Consider the following 27,602-nt stretch of genomic DNA (forward strand, 5'->3'; position numbering starts at 1 on the left):
TAGTGGTAAAGTGCTTGCCTTGCATACACGAAGCCCTGAGTTTGATTCCTCATCACCACATATACAGAAAAATCCAGAAGTGGCTCTGTGGCTCAAATGGTAGAATGCTAGCCTTGAGCCAAAAGCTAGTTACAGTACTCACGCCCTGAGTTCAAGCCCCAGAACTGGCAAAAAAAAAAAAAAGCGCCTTTATCTTGTTGATAAGAATTATTAAAAGGTCAACTTCTTTCTTTCCCTTCTGCTCACAAGAGATCTCAAGGATCTAACAGTTTATCTTGGTTCTAAAAACTCAGCTGAAGGGCTGGGGATATGGCCTAGTGGCAAGAGTGCTTGCCTCGTATACATGAGGCCCTGGGTTCAATTCCCCAGCACCACATATACAGAAAACGGCCAGAAGTGGCGCTGTGGCTCAAGTGGCAGAGTGCTAGCTAGCCTTGAGCGGGAAGAAGCCAGGGACAGTGCTCAGGCCCTGAGTCCAAGCCCCAGGACTGGCCAAAAAAAAAAAAAGACTCAGCTGAAGTTACCAGGCTGGCCTGGAGGTTGGAAAAGACTGTTGGTCAAGTTCCAACCTCAAAGAAAACAAAACAATAGATAACAGAAAAGTTGTTGCCACCTCCTGGTTTACCTGTAATCCTAGCTACTCAGGAGGCTGAGATTTGAAGACAGTGGTTCAAAGCCAGCCCAGGCAAGAAAATCCAGCAAAAAAAAAAAAAAGCTCAGGGGCAGTGCACAGGCCTTGAGTTCAAGCCACAGAACTGGCACTAAAAAAATACGGATGACAACACAGTGGGCAGATCTCTAATTCTGGAGTATGTAACTCCATAAGAACTCCATAGGAACAAAAATCTTCCACAGTGAGGTTGGGAACGTGGTAAAGTGGTAAAGTACTCCCCTTGTATACATGAAGTCCTGAGTTCAATTCCTCAGCACCACATATATAGAAAAAGCCCTGTAGCCCTGTAGCACTGTGGCTCAAGTGTTAGAGTGCTACCTTGAGCAAAAAGAAGCCAGGACTGGCAAAACAAAACAAAACAAAAATCTTCCACAGTGAAATTATGTTCAGTGGAGGTTGTGTTACGATAAGGGTGAACACAGGCCATATTTCAAAACCATATGCTCAGCTTTGGCAGGACATGCAAGTGGGAAAGGAATCTCTGTTAGGGAATGCCCCCTTCACTCAACCTGACTACTTATGAAATCAACACACACACAAATATTTGGCCAAAACACCTTTAATGATGAGAGGAAAGATACTAGCATCTCCTCTTTCTGCTCTGACATTTCACTATGTTAGGAAGCTCTGGAGCCTACTAATTCAGAGAAGGGAGTCATCACAAGACCCTCTCTCCTCCTCAGAACTCCCATTCCAAATGATTCTATGTGAAGAGTAAACACTACATCTCATTACAAGACAGAGGCAGGGGGGAATTACTCGAAGCTTGTCCCCCAAAGTCTGTGGATGCTTAGAAACAGACAATGGCAAAGACATAGCCCTAGTCCATAATCAGGCAAAACTGGAGAGGAAAGGGATTCTGAGAGAGGATGGTGAGGAAAATTACAAAGGGCCAGGAGATAAAGGAGGGAGTTATCTAAAACTAGAAGCAAACTATTACTAAGAAATCCCCCATGATCCCTAATGTAAGGCTGAGAACACTAATGTCACTATTAGCCCAAAGGAATATTCATGAGACTGTCCACATTTTAAGACTTTACATCCCCTCCTTAATCACACAGGTTTCCGGCAGTATTTATGCTTTAGCAACATGCTTCAGTTTTCTAGCATTAGTTCATTCATGACCCTCACCAACAGACAATAACTTTGTACTTCCCAAAATACCTTCTTGGCAAGAAAATTGCTTGTTTCTCAACTTTGAGAGGTCATGAAGAATGAGAAGCTAGAGATGTCTTTGCTTTAATGACAAATCAAGAGATTTACTGGGAAGAATGGCCCAAGCACTTCATTTCCCCCTCCCTCCTAGAGTTGAGCCACCACTTGCTAGGATATCTTCTTTACTAGCACCTTCTGGAGCAGGACGAAAGAGAGGAAACATTCAGTTCATTACTTCTCTCCCAGGATGAACTTCTTAGGCACTGCCTTGGATGCAGGAGGCTAAATTGGAGGAGGGCTATCTTCTCCTTGGCCTCTCTGGATCTCTCTGTTGAGTCACTTTCCCAGGCACAATTCCTAGGCCAAATAGCACTGATGATGCCAAGCCTACAGTGGTGTTGGAGGTGAAGCTGGAACTCTAGGGCTTTGGGTGGGCAGGCCATGTGACAGGGAAAGCTGTGTACTGGTTGCACAATGGTAGGGAACCCATCTCCACCCATACACAAATGGGAAGGTCCTGGGACAAGAAGTCCTGAAGGGTGACCTAGTCACCAGCAAGGGGTGACATTGAGCCTTTTTGAAAGCAAGCTGCCAGACCCTTGAGTCTGGGTTGCAATTCCAAAGATGGGTGCTTAGGTGCACCTGCCAAAGGGAAAGGAAAAGGAAGAGGACAGGAATCCTCTTGAGAATGTAAAAGCTGCAGAAAGTCTACTTCCCTCAGTCACAATGAATGAAAAGGGGATAACAATTCCTTAGGGGGCCATCCTCTTGTAAGCACAAGAATTCCTAAGCTCAGAGACTAGAGAAAAAGCCACTAGAGACAAATCAGGTGAGAACTCAGAAAAAAAAGAGAAAAAACTTTGGGAGGTCCCTTTGTGGAGCTCTTGGCTTCTGCTTCCTAGGTCAAAGGGCAGCAAGTACAGAAAGCGGATTCAAGGGATTGTGGGGTCATCTTTTCGAGGGAAGGGGGAGATCCCTGGAGAAGCAATAGAAGGACAGACAGGGACCAAGGACAGAGCAGCAGTATTCTGAGGGCCATGGGGGGCAAAGGGTGGTACCTGGTGGTGAGTCAGCAACATGTGCTTCTTGAGGGTGGCCCGCTCAAGAAAGCTCTGCCTGCAGAAGACACAGGTGAAGAGCAGCGCCTCCTTGGGGTGGCTTTTCCGATGCTCCTCCAGAGCTGTCTGCGTAGGGAAGGTCTGGCTGCACAGGTCACAGGCCTTTCTGCCGCTGGTCTCTCCTGGCTCCTTTCTCACAGTTTCCTGTAAGCTCAGCTCTTCTACCAAAGGGGTGCAGGTGCCTTCTCCTTCTTGGGGGAGGGATGCCACTGGGCTTGAGCTCCTTTCAGGTTTGGCCTCCTCTTCCTTGCCTCCTGAAACATCACAGCTGCCCTGCTCCATTGGTTGGGGCTGATCTACCAGTTCAGGAGGAGGTGGTGGTGGCAGAGCACACTGCTGAGTGGTCTTCTCATTACCATCCATCTCCTTCCCAGAGGACGCTGCGATGCCTATCCCTGCTTCCTCCTCTGCCCCAGATGCCTCTTCTGAGTCACCTCGCACTGATATTGCCTTCTCACCCCCACTCTCTGAGCCTCTTCCTGCTAGAGAATCTTCATCAGTCACATCTTCCTCTTCCTCCTCTTCCTCCTCCTCTTCCTCGGACAATTCCTCCTCTGGTGAAGGCTGTTGGGTTTGCTGCTGCAGAGGGAAGCTCCCTGCCCCAGAGACTGCAGACTGCTCAGAGCCATGCTCCTGGGCAGTTTCTCCACTCTCAGGGAGTGTGGTGCCTCCATTTGGGATCTGGCCTCCCAGATGCATTCGAACATGCTGCTGCAGAGTAACAGCATTAGTGAACTTCTTCTGGCAGATAGGGCAAGAGTTCTGAGCCCGGGCCGCTGGACTGGCCTTGTGGCCCACAAAATGTGCACGGAGATTGCCGCGGGTAGAAAAGGCTCTGCCACACACTTTGCATTTGAAGGGTCGCTCACCTCCATGTTGGCCGTAATGCAGGCGTAGGGCTCGAGGACAGCTCAGCACTCGGAGACAGATGACACATTGGTTAGGTCCAGAAGAAGCTGAAGGTGATGGTGCAGGGGCAGACGTGGTGGGGGCCCCTGAAGCAGTAGAGGGCACTGCCACGGCTCCCTGTCGGTCAATCTTCTCCACCAGCTGTTGCAGCTTTGACGTCTCAGAGGGTGAGGCCCCTAAGGGCTCCAGCACATAGGGGAAAGGGAAGCTGCCAGTGGACTTGAAATGGTTAGTAAGCAGTGCCCAGCTTGGGAGTGACGTCACCAGCTTACTTAGCTGCATGCGAGTTGCTGTGCCACTTTCGGCCACCCCGCTGATGGCTGAGCCCTCACTTCCTGGGGGAGTGTTTTCATCTGCCTTGTTTTTGGGCTCCACTGCTTTCATGAGCACAAACTTATTGAAAGCAGGGAGCCCGGGGGCTGCAGCTGTGCCTGCACCGGTGGACAGCAGCGTCAGGCTCTCTGTGGCACTAAGTGCTGTGGTGGAGGCTACCAGAGGCTTGCGTTCCACACCTCCACCTGGCGTGACTGCCTCTTCGTCAGCTTTTTCCGGTGGCACAGACATGCCATAGGGCAGGCCACTGCTGGTAATGACATAGTCTAGGTGCTCTGGCACTGGATGCGGGTTCATTTGCACATGTGGATACTTCTCCCGATGACGGTGGAAATGGACTTTGAGGTTGCCACGGGTGGTAAAACGATTGCCACAGACATTGCACTTATAGGGCCTCTCACCAGTGTGGGAACGAAGATGGATCTGCAGGGCGCTGTCACTGCCGAATACTTTGGCACAGAAGCGGCATTTGTGCCTTCCCCCAGGCTTCTCTAAAGGACCCATGACTTCCCCATAGCCCAGCTCTCCACTTCCATTCTTTGGCTTCAGGAGACCTGGGGAGGCAGCAGCCTCAAGGCCCCTGGCGGCCCCAAGACACTGTGCGGCCAGTAGTCCTGTGGTGCCTGGAAATGCTAGGTGAGGGGAAGTCATCAGCTGTTCTGTGCTGCCTGGCAGGGCTTGGGAGGGGGCAGGGGCAGGGGCAGGCTTGTGGCTTCGGCCAACCCCACCAGCAGAGAAGGAATGCTGTGACCCCAATGGGTGGTAAAGGTGAAAGAAAGCCTGCTTCGGTGTTTCTGCCCCTGAGGAGGAAGAGGAAGAGGAGGAGGAAGAAGAGGAAGGTACCAGTGTCTTGCCAGTTTGGACAGGCTTGATAGGGCTGAAGAGGGGGAGTAGGGGCTTGGTGGAGGAGACAGCTCCTGTCCCAGGTAGCTCTGAGGGGCTGGCAGGAGCACCTGCGGTCTGGCCTATGGAGCCCAACAGCAGCACCTGGCGGCATATTTGCTCAGTCATTTGCATCTGATGGATCTGCCTTTGCTGCAGTACCCGCAGCTCTTCCAAGATCAGAGGAATGTTCAAGTGGCCACTGCTTATGCCAGGGGGGGGAGGAGGAGGAGGAGGAGGGGGAGGTGCAGGGGTGGACTCTGGGGGCAATGGGGTTGCTCCCAGCTTGGGACTGGCCAAGACCAGACCCCCACCTCCCCCGGGCGCTGTACCTGTGGCAGCAACCAGGAAATGCCCGGAGGATTCCTCTCCTCTTCGGTCTGAGCCCCAGGTGGGATCGGTGGGCACGGAGGGCCCAGAGTCCGGGGTACTGCTGTGCTCTGTGTCCATGACCTGGGGACTATTGTGGCCTTCTGGCCGGGATTCTGAAGATGCTGAAGCATTGTTGGGGTTTTGCTGGTTCCCCATGATCACCATTACAGGAGGGTCAGTAGCACATGCATTCTGGTGAGCGAGGAATTCAGTCGAGTCGGTGAATTGTGCGCAACATTTGGCACAGACTTGGGGGTGCTCCTCCTCGCTAGCATCACCTGGGGAGAAGACAAGGAAATATCATGGTGATGCTCAGAATCTAGAAGCCCAGTGCCCGCGGGGGGCGGGGGGAGGGCTCACAATCAGGCCAGGCAGAAGACTAGATCTCGACCTGACTCGCGGGGTCCTAATACCCCAACGGAGGTCCCCGCGGGCTGGGGAGGGGGCACAGGGGCGACTCCCCTCCTGACACCCGGCCCTCCTTCTCCGACCCAGGAGGGAGGGAATGGGTGCAAAACCTGGGGCCTACTCACAGAATTGTGCATTTTTTTCTCCCGCACCCATATAATGCTCACCCTTACCCCCCATGCGCGTCCCCTCCGCCCCCACCTCGGCCCAAGCCAGGCCCTACCGCACCTCCAAGCTCCGCAGGCTCCCCGCAGGGCCCCCCGAGACGAGCGCCCTTCCCAGCTTCCTGCGCCATGGTAGGGAGGGGGCGGGTGGGATGAGGAACAATGGGGAACAGGAATGGGGAGGCGATTGTAGCCGGAGCTGCGGCAGCCTCTGCACCCGGCGGTCCGGACTGCGGAGCTGGAGAGAGGGGGGTGGGGGAGGCGGGGCTGGGAGCGGCGGAGGGGGAGGGGCGCGCGGGCGGGGAGGGGGCGGGGCTGGGAGAGGAAACTGGGAGAGGGGGAGACGGGAGGAGAGGGGGGGAGGGGGAAGGGGAGCCGTGGCGGAGCGAGCAGACCTGGAGGGGACACCTGGGAGTGGGGGTAAACACGGTGAGGGGGGCTAAGTCCGGAGCCCAGGAGGCCTTAGGGGGCTTTGGAACAGGTGCTTGGGGGCACGGTGAGGGTCCACCTTTCCTAGGCTTCCTCCAGCTTCCCCCCTCCCTCGCCCCAGATGTCTTGGCCCAGGCCTGCCCCCATCCCATAAGGTCAGGGGCACGGTGGGAAACCGAGTCCTCCTCCACAGAGCAAAGCGACATAGACTTCTTAGGATAAAGGGTCCTCGGAGCCTTGAAACGTGGATTAAGGAAGGTGGTTAGCAGGAAAGAGGAGGCCAAAAACATCCACTTTCCACTGGCACCTCTCCTCCTAAGCTTTGTCCAACGTCCCCCTCCACCCCCAACCCTCTACCACAAAAGAGTTTCTCAGGGTGGGTGGCTGCAAGGTAGAATTTCCTAAGGAGTCATTTCAGGACTCCTTTCAGAAGAACACTATGCTCTAATTCCCATCCCTCCACCTCCACAACAATAGCTGAATGTAAGCTACTCCACAGACCACCAAGCCAAGCACCTAATTTATAGTTCATGCTTACTGAAGCCATCTCCTATTTAGAACCCTCTTCCTCTTCTCTCTTTAAACATGGGCATGTTAAGGACAGTGGGGTTCCTTGAGGTTTTTTTTGCCCCAAAACTCAAGATGGCCTGCCCAAGTCTAACCTGAGGGGAAGGGAGCTCCACCTTAAGACAATGGGGAAAATTCACCCATCAGCCCCTGGTCTGAATGACTCCTGGTCTATATGGTCATCTTTTTTTTTTTTTTTTTTTTGCCTTGGACTCAGGGCCTGAGCACTGTCCATAGCTTCTTTTTGCGCAAGGCTAGCACTCTACCACTTGAGCCACAGCGCCACTTCCGGCTTTTTCTATATATGTGGTGCTGGGGAATTGAACCCAGGACTTCATGTATACCAAGCAAGCACTGTTGCCACTAGGCCATATTCCCAGCCCCATGGTCATCTTTCTTAAGAGAGGCTAAATAGGACTCCTCCCCACCCTCCTTCAGCTGGAGAATAAAAGAGCCCAGGACTTAAGGGAAGCATTGCCCTACATTGAGCTACACCACCAGACCTTGGGTTCTTGAGACACTGTATGTAGCCCAGGTTGGCCTCAAACTCAAAATCCTCCTGCCTCTGCCTCCAGTGCCAAGATCACCTCACCTGGCTCTTTGTTCCTTGAAATGAGTCTTGAAGGATTTATCACTCCCTAAAATACTTTATCCTATACACAAGAAGTGACTCACCTGGACATCAGCCCAGGTGTCCCAGTTCTATCTTGCCTAGTAAACTGAGGCATAGTGGCCAGTTACACCACAAATGCTATAATTTCCCTTTTGGTAAAGGTAATATTGTAGTTACACTACCTTCCTCAAGGAAATATTATGATTTAAAAAATGAAGGCTGGCATGGCTTAAGGGATAGAGAACCAAGGCCCTGAGTTCAAATCCCATGGGACAAACAAAAATAAAGCGCAAATACTAGGTGGCAGTGATCTGAGCTTACTCAGGAGGCTGTCTTGGAAGTTCATGGTTCTATAAAGCCAGCACAAACAAAAAAAATTGTTATCTACAAAATAATCAACAAAAAGATATTATGGCTCAACTGATAGAGCATCAGCTAAGCAAGCCTGAGAGCTGGAGGCCCTGAGTTCAAACCCTGGGACCTGCAAAAACAAAAATTATAGTGTCAAGCCTTCACCAAAAAAGCCAAGTGAGAGCTGGATGCCAGTGGCTCACTCCTGTAATTCTAGTTACTCAGGAGGCTGAGATCTAAGGATCACAGTTTAAAGCCAGCCCAGGAAGTAAATAAAGTCCCTTGCGACACTTACCTCTAACCACCAAATAGCCAGACATGGAGCTGTAGAGTCCTAATCTTGAGCAAAACAAGCTCAAAGACAGCAACTAGGCCCTAAGTTCAAGCCCCAGGACTGGCACAAAAAAAGAAAAGAAAATCCTTTTTCTTGTGTGTGTATCTGGGATGGAACCTATGGACTTGTACTTTATGCTCTGTCACTGAACTATATGCCTAGCCTGAAAAACTGTTGACAATTAATATTGTGTGTGTGTGTGTGTGTGTGTGTGTGTGTGTTTGCCACTCTACCTCTTGAGCCACAGCACCACTTTCTGTTTATGTGGTGCTGAGAAAGCAAAAACAGGGCTTTGTGCATACTAGGCAAGCACTCTTACCTCTAAACCACATCCTCAGCCCTGTATGTGATTTTTTAAGTTTGTGTAGTCCTATTAGATAATTTACATGATGAATAATAAAATAATCAAAGTAACCTAAAATGCATATATACTAAAATGAAGTTTTCCAGGTTGTTTGTTAAGTATATACCCCTACCCCAACATGAGATCAAACCCAGGACCTTGCTTATGTTAGGCAAGCCCTATTCTTCTTAGCTACACCTCTACCCACCACCAATCTTATTATTTTGTGCAAGTACTGGGGCTTGAACTCAGCGTGGGTGCTGTCCCTGAGCTTGTTTTGCTCAAGATTAGTACTCTTAGCTTTTCTTACTCACATGTGCCATCATGTGGTTAATTCGTAAAAATACTGATTGGTATCATTAGCATGACAAGATTAAGCTATTCTGGAAGCTGAGATCTGAGGATAGAGGTTTGAAGCCACCCCATGCAGGAAAGTCTGTGAGATTCTTGCCTTCAATTAAAAGACTGAGTGGAGCTGTGGCTTAAGTGGTAGACTGCTAGACTTAAGCACAAAAGCTCAGGGACTGCACCCAGGCCCTGAGTTCTACTAGAGTACACTCATACATAATTAAGATTAAGGTGTCTTTTAGATACACTCAAAATATTAGAAGTGAATTAAAATATTATGGGGTTGACTTTCAACACAAGTTTTGCCTGTTTTAGCATTGTTACTCACAGCTATGGAACAGATGGAGCTCTGTGCTTCAGATTTGGCCCTTATAAATGAGGAGGGGTTTATTTCAATCACCTCAAATCAGAGGTTAATGCAATGCAGTTTATTTTGACAGATAAGGAAATTGAAGCCTGGAGAGGTTAAGTGACTTTTTTAAGTTCACACAGGAATTCAGCAAAGTGGCATTCATTCACAATTTTGAATCTTGTCCAGTGCTTCTTCAAACACATCAACATTGTGTACGTTCCCTAATGCTGGAGAAAGGGCCCTGTGTACCTCCTGCCTGCCTTTTGCTCTCTCGGCCTCAGGAAGGGAGAGCGAATCAGATGGAGGCTTTCTACAGAGCATTTGTTAATTAGCAGTGAACATCTGATACCCAGTTGCTGTTTTGTCAAGTCTTCTGACACAAAAAAAATCTTTTCCTTTTATTATCTCCTGGGAAACACTGTCCTCTTTCTTGCACTTTAATGAAACCGGCTTTCTGATGCGTAATTTGACCTGCACACTTCTTTAAAGTAAATTTAGTCCTTGGTGAAAGGTGATGGCTCAGTAGTCACCTGTAAGAGGAACCCTTTACCTCTCAGCACTTTACACTTATGGCCTGTCCTGAGAGGGGGAATGGGGGGCCACGAAGATATTATGCTACCAGAGTAAAGTCACAAACACAGTTATAAACTAAGCTGGCAAGGAGAAAGCAGATAAGGTGAGGTAAGCTCTTCTAGATCACATGCAAAGACTGGGGTGGATACAGGACTGAGTCCTGGACCAGTTTCCATTTACAAAGAGCTGAAATAACAAAGAAAAAGGAAGCCAGGTGGCTTGCCCTCTAAGCATGGGACTCAGTCTGCTGCTTTAGGCTTGAAAGAGAAGAGAATGGGTTGGGGAGAAACAGGAGGATAAAACAAAGGTGAGTTGGCAGGAAGCAAGATTGTTATTTTTTCAACAATGGCTCTCGAACTTTGCTGCCTGTTAAGATCATAACCTAGAGTTTAAAAACATCCTAATGTCCTGGGATGAAGATATAGCTCACTGGTCTCATGCTTCCCTACAATGCCTAGGTCCTGGGTTTAGCCCCAAGCCATAGGGAGTGGGGGGAAATCAATGTGCAGGTTAAATTAATTCAAAATCCATTTGTGTTTTGTAAAGCTTCTCAATGATTCCAGTGTACAAGTAAGGAGCTGGGAGGGTAGCTGAGTGGCACTTACCTACCATGCAAAGCCCTGGGTTTAATATTTAATCTCTCTCTCTCTCTCTCTCTCTCTCCCCGCAATAGACATAGTGTCAAACATTTGTAACTTCAACTGAGGTAGAAGATAGATAGGAAGATTAAGAGTTCAAAGCTAGATGGGATGCATGATGAGTTTAAAGCTAGCCTACATAGTAAGACCATTTCAAAAACAACAACAACAAACCAAAACACACAGAGCTAGCCGGTCCCGATGGCTCACACCTGTAATCCTAGCTACTCAGGAGGCTGAGATCTGAGGATCATGGTTCAAAGCCAACCCAGGCAGTCTGTGAGACCAGAAAACCAGAAAGTGGCTTTGTGGCTCAAGTGGTAGAACACTAACCTTGAGCTGAAGAGCTCAGGGACAGTGCCCATACCCAGAGTTCAAGCCCTATGAACAAAACAAAACAAACAAGCAAGTAAGCAAGCAAGCAAACAAACAAAAAACCCAAGAGCTGCCCAGGAGCTGAAGTCTCTTGCCTGTAATCCCAGCTACTCAAGAGGCTGAGATCCAAAGTATAATAAATTGAGGGTAGTCAGGTCAGGAAAGTTCACTTAATTTCACCTCCAAAATAACAAGCGAAAAGCAAGGGCTGGAGGCATGGCTCAAGTAGTAAAGCACCAATTGAGCAAGTGCAAGGCTCTGAATTAAATGTCACTGCATCCAAACAAAAATCAAGGTTGAAAATGTGATTCAGTGGTAGAGCAGTTGGCTAGCAGGCTTAAGTATTGTTAAAAAGAAAAAGCACCAAATAAATAACAAAAAATGCCACAATATACAGCTAAGGATTAAAGTATTTAGAGGACAGCCTTCCCACTGAAGTTTCTACCCCACTTCTCACTAGTCTTCCCTAACCTAAATCTAGTCACAATTAGGATTGGGGAAACTGCTCAGTGCAAACCTTTCTATCAGCCTTCTTTCTGCACAGCCCATAACATACTTTGTGTACTTTTCTGGTTAAAAAAAAAAAAAATCTACTTCCATAATGGAAGTTGGTATTTGCATCTGACTTTGAATGTAAGCAACTAAATTGTTTTTCCCTGGATATATGCATCTTCAGCGTTTCTTTTTATCCTTTTTTAACTTTTAATTAGCATTGAGATATATTTCCTGTGTGTGTACATGTGCTAATACTGAGGCTTAAACTCAGGGCCTCTCCTTGTTCTTAGTTTTTTTTTTTTTGCACAAAGTCAGCTCTCTACCACTTGGCTGTCCCTCCCCTTCCGGTCTTTTGCTGAGTGATCAGCAGGTAAGAATCTAGGATTTGCCTGCCCAGGCTGGCTTCCAACTCTGACCCTCAGATCTCAATCTCCTGAGAAGCTAAGATTATAAATGTGAGCTACCAGTGCTTGGCTTAAGACATTTATTTTTTATTTTTATTTTTGCCAGTCCTGGGCCTTGGACTCAGGGCCTGAGCACTGTCCCTGGCTTCTTTTTGCTCAAGGCTAGCAGCACTCTGACACTTGAGTCACAGCGCCACTTCTGGCCGTTTTCTGTATATGCGGTGCTGGGGAATTGAACCCAGGGCTTCATGTATTCAAGGCAAGCACTCTTGCCACTAGGCCATATCCCCAGCCCCAGGCATTTTTCTTTTTAAAATTTTTTTTAATTTAAATTTTGTTGTCAAGGTGAAGTACTGAAGGGTTACAGTTACATACTTAGGTGGTGAGTACATTTCTTATCCAACTTGTTACCCCCTCCCTCATTTTTCTTCTTTTTTTTTCTTTTTCCTTCTTTCTTTCTTTCTTTTTTTGTTTTTGTGCTGGTCCTGGGACTTGAACTCAGAGCCTAGATGCTGTCCCTGAGCTTTAGTGCTCAAGGCTCGTGCTCTACCATTTTGAGCCACAGCTCCATCTCTGGCCTTTTGTGGTTAATTGGAGATAAGAATATTACAGACTTGGGCTGGGAATATGGCCTAGCGGCATAAGTGCTTGCCTTGTATACATGAAGCCCTGGGTTTGATTCCCCAGCACCATATATATAGAAAAGGCCAGAAGCAGCGCTGTGGCTCAAGTGGCAGAGTGCTAGCCTTGAGCAAAATGAAGCCAGGGACAGTGCTCCTGCCCCGAGTGCAAGGCCCAGGACTGGCCAAAAAAAGAATATTACAGACTTTCCTTCCTGGCTGCTTCGAACCTTGTTCCTCAGATCTCTGCCTCCTGAGTACCCAGGATTACAAGTATGAGCCACTAGTGCCCAGCAAGACATGCGTCCAATGATAAGACAAAAAAATTTGTTCTACAAAGTTCAAGAATCCCTAACCACTGAATACATACAACATATATAAGCAGCTACCTAAACTCACTGTTCACATTGGAGCACTAACTGGCTTATATCCATAAACATAAACTGATTATTAGAGAGAATGTCCCATCTTCTTTTTCAGTCCTCACTCCCAAAGGCGCATGCACCATCCTTTGCCAGACAACACCTAGGAATGCACCTATTGCCAGTGCAACAGATTGCACCAAGAGGCACTATTATTTGCTATGTAAGAAAAATGTATTTGCTTCCAGCATATGAATATCTTAAGCCAAACATTGAACAGTGTCTTAATGGCATTTTTTTTCTGAAATTGAAGGATACAACACAACATGGAATTCATACTATTCTGGAGATGGAAGGGACTATAGAATTGTGATCATCTCATTGAGTCTGGTGATTCAGACTAGAGTTCAAGTCCCAAGTTTAGCTTTTATTGTACTAGGATTTGAGCTCAGGAACTCACCACTGAGCCCCAACTCTAGCTTCCAAATGCCATATTTACACCATTGAGACCTTGGGAAATTATCTTAATCCTTTAAGGCTGGGATTTATCTCCTATAAAATGAAGCATACAGCAATAAATAGGAGTAATATGTGCTATGTGAATGCACAAAAAGACAAATAGAGCCAGGCACTCTGGTGGCTCACTCCTGTAATCTACTCAGAAGGCTGGGATCTGAGGAGTGCAGTTCTAAGCTGACTTGGCAGGCAAGTTTATGAGATTCATTTCTTCAATTAACTAGAAACAAAACAACAAAGAAACCTACAAGTGGAGTTGTGTGTGGCTCAAGTGATAGAGTGCTAGCCTTGAGCAGAAAAAACTCCAAGATAACAACCTGTCCTGAATTCAAGCCCAAGGAACCGGCACACACACATACACTCTGAGTTATGCATGTAATCCTAGCTACTCTGGAAGCTTAGATCTGAGGATTGAGGTTTGAAGCCAGTCGAGGCAGAAAAGTCCATGAGACTCTTATCTCCAGAAAACCACCCAAAAGCCAGAAATGGGAGTGTGGTTCAACAAGGTCATGTACAGCCCAGGTCCTGAGTTCAAGCCTCAGTACCAGCACAAAAAATGGTTAACATAAATAAGTAAGTATGTAAGTAAAATATAAGCTTTGGAGGTAATAATAGGAGAGCTGGAAGGAATAGAAGACAAGAAATGCAACCATGGCTGAGCAAGCCAAGCTCTGGTGGCTCTCATCTATAACCCTAGTGATTTTAGGGGCTGGATAGTCATAATTCAAAGCCAGTCAGAGCCGAGAAGTCCAGGAGTCTCCATTTCCAATTAACCAGCAAAAATGCCAGTCTGGTCAAGAAAGCCACAGGAGAACACAAGGCCCAAAGTTCTCTCTCTCTCTCTCTCTCTCTTTCACACACACACACACACACACGCCTAGCATAGTACCTGAATATTAGCCAAGAGTGTTCCACAGCTCTATTTCTAGCCTTTTTGTTCGTTTAGTGGAGATAAGAATCTCACTCACAGTCTTTCCAGCCCAGGCTATCTTTGAACCCTAGTCCTCAGAACTCAGCCTCAAGAGTAGCTTCGATTACAGGCAAGAGCCACCATTGTCTGGCTTGTGACTTCTTTTTCATTTCCTCTTTCTTTTGATTTTTGGAAACAGGTGTCACTATATAGTCCAGGCTGGCCTGGAACTCCTTGGGTAGCTATGCTGGGCTCAGACTCACGGTTCTCTTGTCTCAACCTCCACAGTATTGGTATTACAAGCCTGTCCCACCTTTATGGACTTCTGAGTTATTTTTTTTCTATTCAGAAACAAGCTCTTTCTGACCCCTACCCTGGGGAGTACCTGGGGCTGAATGTCCCTAGAGCAACAGTCTGACTGATGAAGCTCTACTACCATGTAAAGTGAACATAGCCCTCAAAACTCGACTATTTGCTGTCTTTCCTTTGGCTGTTCTTATTGTCTGCCAACTTACATCTGAAGTCCTCTTTTCTCTCCCTCCAGATCTCTTTGGCTGTTGTCCTGGTTTCTCCTTTTCACTAAATATCTGGGTTTCTGGTTGTTTCCTTTATTTCCCAGATGTACCAGTTTGCATTCTCCCCACTTACATCCCTTATGGTCTCTAATTCACATATCTAGACTCTGTAGGGGAGTGACATTCTTTTTTTCTCTCCAGAGTTTTTAAGTAAATAGACTATTTCCTGTTCATCACTTATGTGCAATAACTATTCTGATGGGTTTTGGTGTTCTAGTCAGGATGCTGAGCTAAAGCAGGACTGGAAAATGGTTTTTCAGCTTGCTTTCTTTGCCATCTAGGGTAAACATTGCTTAAAAGAGGGCAAGACTCCTGAGAAGGCTGGTGACTGGCATGAAGATGAGCCTAGTTCCCCAGGCATACCAAAGCACAGCGTGTGCCCCAAGTAAGAACCCTTCCTATCTAACTCAGAGTCTTTCCTGCTTGGGCTGCCTTCAAACCTTGCTCCTCAGATCTTTTGAGTAGTTAGGATTGTGGGTGGCCTGCATCTGGCTAGAAAGATCTGATGGAAGGCATAACTCGGTGCTTCACAAGGACTCTACCACTGACTTATACCCCCAAAACTTTGTTTTGTTTTGCTTGGTTTTGTTTTTTTGCCAGTCCTGGGGCTTGAACTCAGGGCCTGAGCACTGTCCCTGGCTTCTTTTTGCTCAAGGCTAGCACTCTGCCACTTGAGCCACAGCGCCACTTCCAGCATTTTTCTATATATGTGGTGCTGAGGAATTGAACCAAAGGATTCATGTATATGAAGCAAGCACTTTACCACTAGGCCATATTCCCAGCACTTTTTTTGTTTTGTGTCAGTCCTGTGGTTTGAACTTAAGGCCTGGGTACTGTACCTGGAGCTTTTCTGCCCTTCTTTCCTCTTTCCTCTCCCTCTTCCCCCCGCCCCCCAGCACTCTACTGCTTCAGCCACAGCCCTACTACCAGCTTTTTGGTGTTTATTTGGAGATAAGAGTTTCACCCTTTCCTGCCTGAGCTGGCTTTGAACCATGATCCGCAGATCTCAGCTACCTGAGTAGCTAGGATTACAAGTGCGAGCCATTGGCACCTGGCTCCCCCTCCCCCAATCATTTTTATAGTTCCTGTCTATGAAGAAGGAATGAGAACTGTATTTTAGAAGCTTCTAAGCGCAAAAAGGAGGTGGGTACCAGTGGCTCATGCCTGTAATCTTAGCTACTCAGGAAGCTGAGATCTGAGTACTGCGGTTCTAAGCCAGACTGGGCAGGCCGGGCAGTCCATGAGACACTTATCTCCAATTAATAGCAGAAAAGGGCCAGAGGAGATGGGCTGGGGATATAGCCTAGTGGCAAGAGTGCCTGCCTCGGATACACGAGGCCCTAGGTTCGATTCCCCAGCACCACATATACAGAAAATGGCTAGAAGTGGTGCTGTGGCTCAAGTGGCAGAGTGCTAGCCTTGAGCGGGAAGAAGCCAGGGACAGTGCTCAGGCCCTGAGTCCAAGGCCCAGGACTGGCCAAAAAAAAAAAAAAAGAAAAAGAAAAGGGCCAGAGGTGGTGCTGTGGCTCAAGTGGTAGAGCAAAAGGAAACTCAAGGGTAGCACTCAAGCCCAGAGTTTGAGCTCCAGGACCAGCAAAAAAAAAGTAAGCAAAAAAGAGTACTTTTTTTTGTTGTTGTTTTGTCAGTTGTGGGGCTTGAATTTAGGGCCTGGGCGCTATCCTTGAGCTTTGTCACTCAAGGTTAGTGCTCTACCATGTTGAGCCACAGTACCACTTCCAGTATTCTAGTGGTTAACTGGAGATAAGAGTGTCTGGGACTTTCTTGCATGGGCTGGCTTTGAACCCTGATCCTCAGACCTCAGCCTCCTGAGTAGGTAGTATCTACAAATAAGAGCCACTGGTACCCAGCTCTCAAACCAGATCTTAACAGAACCTACTAGTGTTTTCTTTTCTTGCTCATTACATTTATTTTTGCTTTTCATAGTTCAAGGGCTTAATTATAACATAGACTGCTTCTTTTGGTCAAGTTTCTATGGAAATATCTCTGGAGCAGCACCCTCATCCCCCTCAAGTATTCATAGCCCCAAAGAAGGTTTATCTTAAAGGACTTTTGAGACTTTCACTCAAGGCAGCTGCTTCTCAACTCATAGAATTTTCCTCAGCTGTGGGAAAGGAAATGGGCAAGCAGATGGGAGGAAGGGAAGGAGAGGATGCCTGGGGGGGTAGGGAGGGGAGGGATTCAGCATAGTTCCACAATTGAACCAGCAGGGGAGCAGAACTGCCTGGCAACTTGGAGGGCTCTTAGGGAAGTCTCCTGTGGAGCACAGGAAGAAACATCCGGCCTCCAGCAGCAGTAGGGAGGGTTAATGTGTCTCAGGAGGGAAGGATGCTACCACCCTGGAACCTCTGAATATGGGCACAGTGGGATCTCAGCAAATCAATGACTTGGGAGAAAGTTGTGGCCTTCCAAAACTTCAGGTGACTGTTAAGGTTTTGTGGCTTTCACAGCACAGCTTTGACCTAAAGTTTTTTTTTTCCTGATTTTATTTATTTATTTATTTATTTTAGGCAGCAGGTTGTTTTAATCACTACAAATATGCTATCCTAGCTTCTAGCACATCCTAACTTCCTAGCACATGTCTCATAAACAGACCCGGGCACTGATGGCTCATGCCTGTAATCCTAGCTATTCAGCAGGCTGGCATCTGGGCATTGTGGTTCAAAGCCAGCCCAAGCAGAAAAGTCTGAACCTCTTATCTCCAATTAGCTACCACAAAGTGGGGAATGGTACTGTGGCTCAAGTGGTAGAACACTACTGGCCTTGAGCAAAAGAATCTAAGGGACAGAGCCAGGCCCTGAGTTTAAGCGGTTCTCTCTCTCTCTCTCTCTCTCTCTCTCTCTCACACACACACACACACACACACTTGAGAGGTTCCTAAATGCTAGCCATATTTCATCACTTGTAGGAAACGCTGTTGCACTCACCTATAATGGTAATGACCATATTAATTCCTGTAAATATTTGTTTGCTTATCCTAGGTACTTTAGTACATTAACTAAATATTTATTGGGTATTTTCCAAAGACTTTACACAGCATTCTCACGATAAGCTAATGAGGTTTCTGGTTAACTGATCTTTATATAACAGATGAGGAAACTGAGGCTTAGAGAGGCAAAGTAATCTAACCAAACTTGCACAGCTAACCAAGTGCTGGAGTCAGGATTTGGCTAAAAGCCAATCCTGAAAATTTTGTTTTAGAACCTGTGTGTCTAGTCTTACATTATTGAGCGTAGCTTCTACTTTTAAGTTAAATAAATGAGCCTGGAGCCAAGATTTCTAGGTTTTTAGTGTATACACTTATAGTATTACCATCGACAAATATGTCCAAAATTTGCTTGATCTTAAGAATGACCTAGATATCAGCAAAAGATTTACATTTTGAGACCCTAGCTCAGATCTACTCACAAACAAATACATTTGGAAAACCCTGATTTAAGGACGTGCGTGAGCACTAATGCCAGCCTTGAGCTCCTGGAAATCTAACTTCTTGTCCTATGTCTCTCATTGTCTGAGACTTTGAACAGCTGGTTCACTCCCACTATCTGCCTCTCACTTAACTGGCATATTATAACAGGACAGGAAATTTCCCCCTCTTAAGGGAAATCTGTTGCTTAAAATGCATTCAGTAAAGCTGGATGCCAGTGGCTTACTCCGGCAATCCTAGCTACTCAGGAGGCCTGAGATCTGAGAATCAAGGTTTGAAGCCAGCGGAGGTAGGAAACTCCATGAGACTCTAATCACAATTAACCACCCCCCCCAAAAAAAATCCAGGAGTTGTAGCTCAAATAGTAGAGCACCAGCCTGGGGGGGGGGGGGAGAACAAAAAACAAAAATAAGGGACAGCAGCCCAGGCCCTGAGTTCAAGCCCCAGTTACCGGCACTAAATAAATGAATAAATAAATAGAAACAAAGGAAAATCAGAGAATGTGAGAAAGAAAAGAACATACAGTTAAGTTCTTATTATATGATTTGCATGTATTTTTTTGAGCTTGGTCTTCTTTGAAAGGCCTGCAGCACACCTGTCCTCTGGACTCCCCGATGACACAGATACACAGCCCCAAACCCGCCTGCTCCCTCTGGGATCTGCTCGAAGAGGAGCCCAACAATGAGAAACTTTTTTTCTCCTTTCCCTCAGGGGAACCTTTCTGTTCACCCAATTCATTCTCCGGCAACTCAACTCTCCAGCAAGAGGGAGGGAATCCCACTCCTGAGAGACTGGTCTTCAGGTCTGAGGATGTTACTTAGCAACCGCACAAAGACCAGCGTGCAAAGGGGGACCTGGAGAGAAAAGTCTTGGGTGGGGAGACAGCCAGTTTGAAAACTCCATTTCATCCAGAGAGAAACCGAGGAAAACACACACAGAACGAGTCCCCAGAAAAGCCAGGCGGGGGGAGGGGAGGGTTCTCTGCAGCCAGGTCATCCCCCTGCTTCTCCACTCGGCACATTCTGGGGACCAGGTCCTGCCTGGGGCTCGCTCCTAGTCCGGGTGCCCTCCCCTTGCCCTGCATTGACCCCGCAGGCTTGCAGCCCCAGGGGCCCCATGTCTCTCCAGCACCCACCGTTCTCAGGTGCGTTGGGACCTTCGCCGTCCGAGATTAACTGTTGGGGTTTCCGCTGCTTTCGTCGAGACATCCCGGGTGGAGAGAGGTGGAGAGGGAGGGACGATCCTCACTTAAGTCTCAGCCGGGGTAACTGGTCCCGTCTCCCCCTCCGGGTCCGTGGACTCTTCTTCGTGCCAACCACCGAGAGGAGATGGTCTCCCTTTCCCAGAGACACAGAGATTCTCCGACTCAGTTCCAGACTCTCTCTCTCTCTCCCTCCCTCCCTCCCTCTCTCTCCTCTTCCCCCCCCCCACAAAATCTCTGCAAAGTCTTTAAAGGGGAGACGCCCCCTTTTTTTTCTTCAGCTTCTGCCCTACGCTTCTGCAGCTTCTATTGTAAAAGCAAAAATCCTAATCTTTCAGCGCACTCTTCTCTTTTGTACTGCAGAGGAAAGGATTTAACCCTCTCCTCCCTGCAAGGGCTCAGCCTCTCCCGGTGATGTCCGGAGACTGGCCCTGGCTTGTTTTCCTAATTCCAGCAAGATCTTCAAAGCTTCTTTTCACTCTTTCCATGATTCTATGTCCCTCTATTTGATTGCGTAGCTGCTCCTCGGGTATGAACCAAAACAAGAACTCTCTGGTATATTCTGATCATGAGACCAAGAAGTCAGCTACTTCAAGTGAAAATAAGAATATGAAAGTAATATGAAAGCTTGGCAGAAAGGTGCTGACCTTAAGAAAGACAGATAATATAACAATAGTTTAGAGTAGACATAGCTTTTGATAATTTATATAACATTTTCATTTATATGATATTTGGGGGATGAAAACTGAGATCAGCCCTGCAGGTTTTACTACTCCTATTTATACGAGACAGAGACCCCTTTATGGAGAAATAAAAAGGATTCAATAAAGTTAGGTAAGAGACCTAGTTAAAGTTATACCACTATGACAGAAAGAAGAGAAGAGAGAAAGCGAAAAACAGAGACCTGGACCCCATGGATATGTGCCTTTATCCGTATCAGTAAAGATATAACTTGCCATCAATCTATAACTTGCCATCAATCGGCTACAACAGTGGGAAAACAGGTGAGGTATTTGGGAGTTGTATTTAAAATAGCAGGACCAGTGGCTTTCTGTCCCTCCCAATCCTGTTTGTCTCTCAAGATGGTCTGGAACCTTCTGAGTATATGGCAGACCAGCTCCTTGGTTCCTCTAGGCAAAAGCTTAACACTAATAGCTCCCTATAAACAGACTTTCTAATAATATGATAGACTTTGCTGTGGATTCCTGAGCTTTCTCTAATATATTCACAGACAGGTTGAAAATCCTTGTCAGGGATTCTGTGCCTTTTCTTTTTTTTTGGCCAGTCCTGGGCCTTGAACTCAGGGCTGGAGCACTGTGTCCCTGGCTTCTTTTTGCTCAAGGCTAGCACTCTGCCACTTGAGCCACAGTGCCACTTCTGGTCATTTTCTGTATATGTGGTGCTGAGGAATCGAACCCAGGGCTTCATGTATAGGAGGCAAGCACTCTTGCCACTAGGCCATATTCCCAGCCCCTCTGTGCCTTTTCTTATGGAGATGAAATTGGACCTTTAAGAACTCAGGAAACAAAAAAAAAGAAATAACCAACCCTTTGGGGTTGGAGGCATGGCTCAGTTGGTAGACTGCTAGATAGTGAGCAAAAGTGGCAGGTACTGAGTTCAAGTCTTAGTGTCTGAAGGATTGAGTCCTGCTTCATTCCACAGGGTCAAGCAAAGTACCAGGTGGTGCATGTTCATGCAGGAAGGGCATTCTACCCTTGGCCCCCAGGAGAACATAGACCCTCACCCCAGGTGGAGCATTCCACTCTGGGCCTGGCCAAGTATACTGCCCAAGTATACTGCCCTTGGTCCCAAAGAAACCATAGCCCGTATAGCCTATATGAGCCCACCCCAAAATCCAGTCCCTTTGCCAGTCCTAGGGCTTGAACTCAGGGCCTGAGCACTGTCCCTGGCTTTTTGCTCAAGGCTAGCACTCTGCCACTTGAGCCGCAGTGCCATTTCTGGCCATTTTCTATATATGTGGTGCTGGGGAATCGAACCCAGGGCTTCAAGTATACGAGGCAAGCGCTCTTGCCACTAGGCCATATCCCCAGCCCCAATCCAGTCCCTTATATAGCCTCCACTCCCATGGGAAGGTCTGTGCCTTGCTTGCAATAAACAGTCCTAGCCTGTTGATGACCGAGTCCAGCCTATTCCTTCTCCATTCTCCTCCATTTTCCCAACAGTCTCAGCCCTAAAAGAATAAAAAAGAAAGAAATGAACTTAGCAAACTGGCTGGAATGTGGCTTAGTGGTAGAGTGCTTGCCTACCATGCACACGGCCTTCAACTCAATCTCCAGTACCTCAAAGGAAAGAAAAAATCAGCAAGTAAATCAGGCAAGTGGATAATCTCAATAATCAGGAGGCTGAGATGATACAACAAGCTGGAGGTTAAATATGAACAAACTGTCTTAACTGACAAAAAGAAAAAAAATTAAATTTGGTCAATAATCAGTTGTCTCCAGCTCATCCCACACACTAAGAGTCATTTGATTATCCTTTAACTTTTTATTTTTTTTATTTTTTGGTCAGTGTGGGGCTTAAACTCTGGGCTTGAGCTCTGTCCCTAAGCTCTTCAGCTCAAGCCTAGCACTCTACTTGAGCCACAATGCCACTTCCTTTAACTTCTTCCTTCTTCTTTCTTCGTTGTTGTTGTTGTTGTTGTTGTTGTTGTTGTTGTTCTTCTTCTTCTTCTTCTTCTTCTTCTTCTTCTTCTTCTTCTTCTTCTTCCTCTTCCTCTTCCTCCTCCTCCTTCTTTCTTCTTTTTCATTTTTTTGCTAGTCCTGGGGCTTGAACTCAGGGCCTGAGCACTGTCCCTGAGCTTCTTTTGCTAAAGGCTAGCACTCTACCACTTGAGCCACAGAGCCATTTCCAGCTTTTTCTGTTTATATGGTACTGAGGAATCAAACCCAGGGCTTCCTGCATGCTAGACAAGCATGCTACCACTGAGCCACCTTCCCAGCCCATTCTTTAACTTCTGACTATGCTGTTCCAATCTGAATTTTCTATTACTGAGCAACTATATATAGGTGATAACAGAAATACCTTATCTTCTAGCTATAGTGCCAGGGTTCCCTTCTTTTAATCTTGTATACCTTTATTCTTCTAGCTGAGGAGAAAGAACATCTGAAACACCATTAGTTGGAAAAGAGGGAATTATTTCTCCCTTTAAGTTTAATGATGCAGCAGGATGCCAGTGGCTCACACCTGTAATCTTAGCTACTCAGGAGACTGAGATCTGAGGTTCATTGTTGGAAGACAGCCCTGACAAGAAACTGGGAGACTCTTATCTCCAATAAAACTAGTCAGAAAAGCCGGAAGTGGCACTGTGGCTCGAGTAGCAGAGTGCTTACCTTCAGGCTCAGAGTTCAAGATCCAGGACGGGGGTGGGGGGGTGGGGGGGGGAATAAAGTATAATGATGCATATCTTTTTTTTTTTTTTTTTTGCCAGTCCTGGGGCTTGGACTCAGGGCCTGAGCACTGTCCCTGGCTTCTTTTTGCTCAAGGCTAGCACTCTGCCACTTGAGCCACAGCGCCACTTCTGGCCATTTTCTGTATATGTGGTGCTGGGGAACCGAACCCAGGGCCTCATGTATATGAGGCAGGCACTCTTGCCACTAGGCCATATCCCCAGCCTTAATGATGCATATCTTGTGTCCTCAGAGAAAGGCAAACCAAAGCTAGGCACCAGTGGCTCACACCTGTAGTCTTAGCTACTGAGGAGGCTGATATTTGAGGATCATGGCCCAGGCAGGAAAGTCTGGGTGACTCTTACCTACACTAAACTACCAAAGAAGCCAGAGCTGTGGAGCTCTCAGAGATGGTGCAGCTGTAGCTCAAGTGGCAGAACACTCACTCACTTTGAGCAAAAGATACTCAGGGACAGTGCCCAGGCCTGAGTTCAAGCCCAGGACTGGTACCAAAAAAAAGAAAAGTTCACTCCCCACCTAGAGTGCAACTTGTAAATACTTCCTTTCTTCAAATCTAAGCCAATGAGGTAAATACTAAGGAAGACCACAGAAGAATCTACTTTTGGAAGGCTTTGGGAAGCACTCTGGCCTTGTTTTGGAGTTTTCCCTCATTTTTCCATATCTATGCAGTCAAGACTGTGGGTGGTTCCCTCACCACTGCTCCCATCCTGGGAACTCTTGTTTTAGACATTATTTAAGTCCTCGTGTTAACTTTCTTGTGGTAGACAGGTGCGGTTATCACTATACTAGTGTAGGCCAGTATGTAGAGACCACTAAAGTGTCAATGGGAGCTTCCCCAGTGGAATAGACTGGGTCCTATGATCTTTGTACCCCACTGTTGCCATTCATTTCCATGAACATAGTTTTCTGCTTTTCTCAAGAGTCTATGAATTATCTAGGGGAAGGGGACCAGGAGGGACTTGGAGGTTCCACATTTGTCTTTTTCCTGAATCTTAAGAATCTTCATCTTTTTCTATTTTTCTTCTCTCTCCTTTCTGGGCTTATTGAGAAAAAAAGGTCTCTTTCCCCTCCTCTCCTTTCTTCTGCCCTCCCCCCTCCCCGTTTATCCTTTTTTTTTTTTTTTTTTCATTTTACCTCTCCACGGTGGCCTCTTGACCTCCCCACAGAGTTACAAAAGTAGAATCCTTACAGAGATGCTGCTGTGGGAATGTTAATGAGCCTTCCTCACAAAGGGGCAAAGACTTTACTTCACTGAGTTGGAAAAAAGCCTCTTTGAAAAGAGGTTTCTGTGTGTGGTGAAGTGGAGAAGGGGGGGTAGGGAGAGGGAGGGAGGAGGAGAAAAGAAAGAAGGGACCAAGAAAGAACAAGAGAGTGAGAGAGGACAGAGAGAAACAGAGAGGAGAGAGGAACTTGAGACCATAAAAAAAATTCAAACAGCAATTTTCTTTCTTCAATTTGTGTTCTAATATTTGGGAAATGTTCTCTGGTCCTTTGACCTTGTAAACTAAGCTTAATTCCTAAGAAGCTGAAGAGGCGCTCAGGGGCATTGCAGATAATAAGGGTATAGGAAAAAGGGACTTAGTCTAGCCTGGCTCCCTTTTCATCATTCCTTCCAAAGGAGCTGGTGAAGATCAACTCTTTCTGCTGGCTTTGAAGTTTCTTCTTATAGTATTTCCTAATTTTGCCAGTGTCTCACCATTGGCCCATGGGTCTAATAATTGCTCTCTCTTTAGTATAGCTTACATCATGGAGCTGAATTCCAGGCCAATCCTATTCTCTTCTTTCCATGCACTGATTGTCTGGGGTTACTTTGCTATCAAAGTTAAGTCACTGAAAAAATAAAAATAAGTATGATACCAGTGGCTTACAGCTATAATCTTGGCTACTTAGGAAGCTGAAATTTGAGGATCATAATTCGAATCCAGGCCAAGCAGTCCCTAAGACTCTTTCATTCAATTAACCAGCAAAAAGTCGAAAGTGAAGCCATAGCTCAAGTGGCAGAACACTAGCCTGGAGTGGAAAAAGCTAAAGGATAGCACCTAGGTCCTGACTTCAAACCCCAGTACTCCCCCCAAACCCCCTTCACACACACACACACACACACACACACACACACACACACACTCCACACAAAGTTGACCTGTTGCTTTTTAAAGCATAATTTCACTTTGTTTAGTTGATCTGTGCACAAGGCTTTGTGAATGTAAAGTCAGCATAGAACCTGTTAAAGAAACCAGAACTAATAGCAACAGGAGAAAGCAACTGAATGAGTCCCCAGAAAGAAAAAGATCAAGATCTCTAGTTACTAGTGCTCTACATTCTCCTTTGATCAGCAAGTCCAGTGCTGTTTTCCTCTGGCAGGGGTGGAGTGTGTGGAAGGGGAGGGCAATGTCAGTATTGGGGCTTGAACTCACAGCCTGTGCACTGTTCCAGAGCTTCCTTGCTCAAAGCTGGCACTCTATTACTTGAGCTACAGCTCTACTTCCATTTTTCTGGTGGTTGATTGGAGATAAAAAGAAAGTTTCATGGACTTTGCTGCCTGGGCTGGCTTAGAACCTCCATCCTTAAATTTCAGCTTCCTGAATAGTTAAATTATAGGTCTGAACCACAGGCACATAGTGACTAGTGACTAAATGAACACAGATGCTTGGTGACTAAATGCTGATTCTCTCTCTCTCTCTTTCTTTCTCTGTGTGTGTGTGTGTGTGTGCGTACGTGCGTGCGTGCGTGCGCGCGCTACTTTCTGAGGTTGAACTCAGAGCCTGGGCATTGTCCTTGAGCTTCTGTGCTCAAGGCTGCTGCTATACCATTTTAAGCCACAGTACTATTTCCAGCTTTTTGGTGGTTGATTATAGGTAAGAATCTCATACCCTTATTTTTTTTTTTGGTCAGCCCTGGGGCTTGAACACGGCCTGGGTGCTGTCTCTGAGCCACAGAGCCACTTCAGGCTTTTTCTGTGATTTAATTGGTGGTAAGTGTCTTACAAAGTTTCCTGCCTGGGCTGGCTTTGAACTGTGATCTCAGATCTCAGATCTTAATCTCCTGAATAACTAGGATTATACATATGCACCACTGGGGCCTGGCTCCAAGAAACATTTTTGAGGGGCATTTCACTCAATGCCTCTTTTTTTCAGGATGTACTCTGCACTTAGCATTCATCTTAGCTCTGTTTTGTTTGTCCAAGTACAGACATTATGGAGCCATCTCCTCTGCCTTCCAAATACTTAGAATCCTAACTGCAAGAGCATTGAACTGGGAATCTAGCAACATGTCTTCTTTCCTTCTTTCCTTCTTTCCTTCCTTCTTTCCTTCCTTCCTTCCTTCCTTCTTTCCTTCCTTCCTTCCTTCCTTCCTTCCTTCCTTCCTTCCTTCCTTCCTTCCTTCCTTCCTTCCTTCCTTCCTTCCTTCCTTCCTTCCTTCCTTCCTTCCTTCCTTCCTTCTTTCCTTCTGTGCTGATTCTTGGGCTTGAACTCATGATCTAGGTGCTGTCCCTGAACTTTTTCACTCAAGGCTAGTGCTCTACCACTTGAGCCACAGTGCCACTTCTGGCTTTTTGGTGGTTAGTAGGAGATAAGAGTCTCTCAGACTTTCCTGCCCTGGGATGGCTTTGAACTGAGATCCTCACATCTCAGCCTCCCGAGTAGCTAGGATTACAAGCTTGAGCCACTGGTGCCCCGCTTAAATTATAGTTCTTATAATTCTATATGGTGTCATGTGTTCATTATCTTACTAGCATTAAAGAATAAAGATAATAAAGAGTGTGAGGAAAGCACCTTTGCAAAACTTTACTAAATAAGAAAGCCTAGGAAGACAGTCCCTGGTCTTATTAGATGGTTTCTGCCTGTCTTTTTCAGGTGGTGGTTGCCATGGTGTGTTAGGGGCAGAGGGAGGGGTGAAGATCAAGAAGGGTCATTCAGACAAGTCTTGTCTGATGTTTCTTTTCATAGCTCTTTCTGATAAGGATGTCAGGAATTTAAGCATTCACAGGAGGAAGGAGAGATCTTATTCATCTCTCCATTTCTCATTTCTCGCTGCTCACGTTAAACTCAGCTAGGAGTAGAGTCTGTCAAGACAAGAAAGTGCAACAGGGGCTGGGGATATGGCCTAGTGGCAAGAGTGCTTGCCTCACATACATGAGGCCCTGGGTTCGATTCCCCTGCACCACATATACAGAAAATGGCCAGAAGGGGCCAGAAGGGGTGCTGTGGCAGAGTGCTAGCCTTGAGCAAAAAGAAGCCAGGCTGGGCTGGGGATATAGCCTAGTGGCAAGAGTGCCTGCCTCGGATACACGAGGCCCTAGGTTCGATTCCCCAGCACCACATATACAGAAAACGGCCAGAAGTGGCACTGTGGCTCAAGTGGCAGAGTGCTAGCCTTGAGCGGGAAGAAGCCAGGGACAGTGCTTAGGCCCTGAGTCCAAGGCCCAGGACTGGCCAAAAAAAAAAAAAAAAAGAAAGTGCAACAGGGAAGGGAGGTTGTGGGGGAAGGGCTCAAAGCCTAGCAGCTAGTAGGGAGCTGGGGGGGGGGGCGAGAAGGGGAGGTACACATAAATGTGTGTGAGTATGTGTGAGTTTGTGTGTGTATTCAGGAAAAAAATGGTAAGGACCATTTGTGAAATTTTCTGGTATCCTAAAGCTGGAAAGAAAATAATTGTTGGGGATGAGGTACAAATAGAAGAGGGAGAGAACAAAGAGAAAGTTAAAACAATT

General features: G+C 46.8%; 1 protein-coding gene across 1 annotated transcript; it reads right to left on the bottom strand.

Annotated features, from left to right (window-relative positions):
* Positions 1-1,214: 1,214 nt before the first annotated feature.
* On the bottom strand, positions 1,215-6,232 carry Sall2 (spalt like transcription factor 2). The gene is made up of 2 exons (XM_048355762.1): positions 6,079-6,232; positions 1,215-5,720 (listed from the first exon to the last, which is right to left on the bottom strand). The coding sequence occupies exons 1-2, from the start codon at positions 6,143-6,145 to the stop codon at positions 2,761-2,763; spliced, it is 3,027 nt and encodes a 1,008-aa protein (XP_048211719.1). The 5' UTR covers positions 6,146-6,232; the 3' UTR covers positions 1,215-2,760.
* Between the last annotated feature and the right edge of the window lie 21,370 nt (positions 6,233-27,602).

Source organism: Perognathus longimembris, chromosome 10 (assembly GCF_023159225.1).
Source record: "Perognathus longimembris pacificus isolate PPM17 chromosome 10, ASM2315922v1, whole genome shotgun sequence".
NCBI lineage: Eukaryota > Metazoa > Chordata > Mammalia > Rodentia > Heteromyidae > Perognathus > Perognathus longimembris.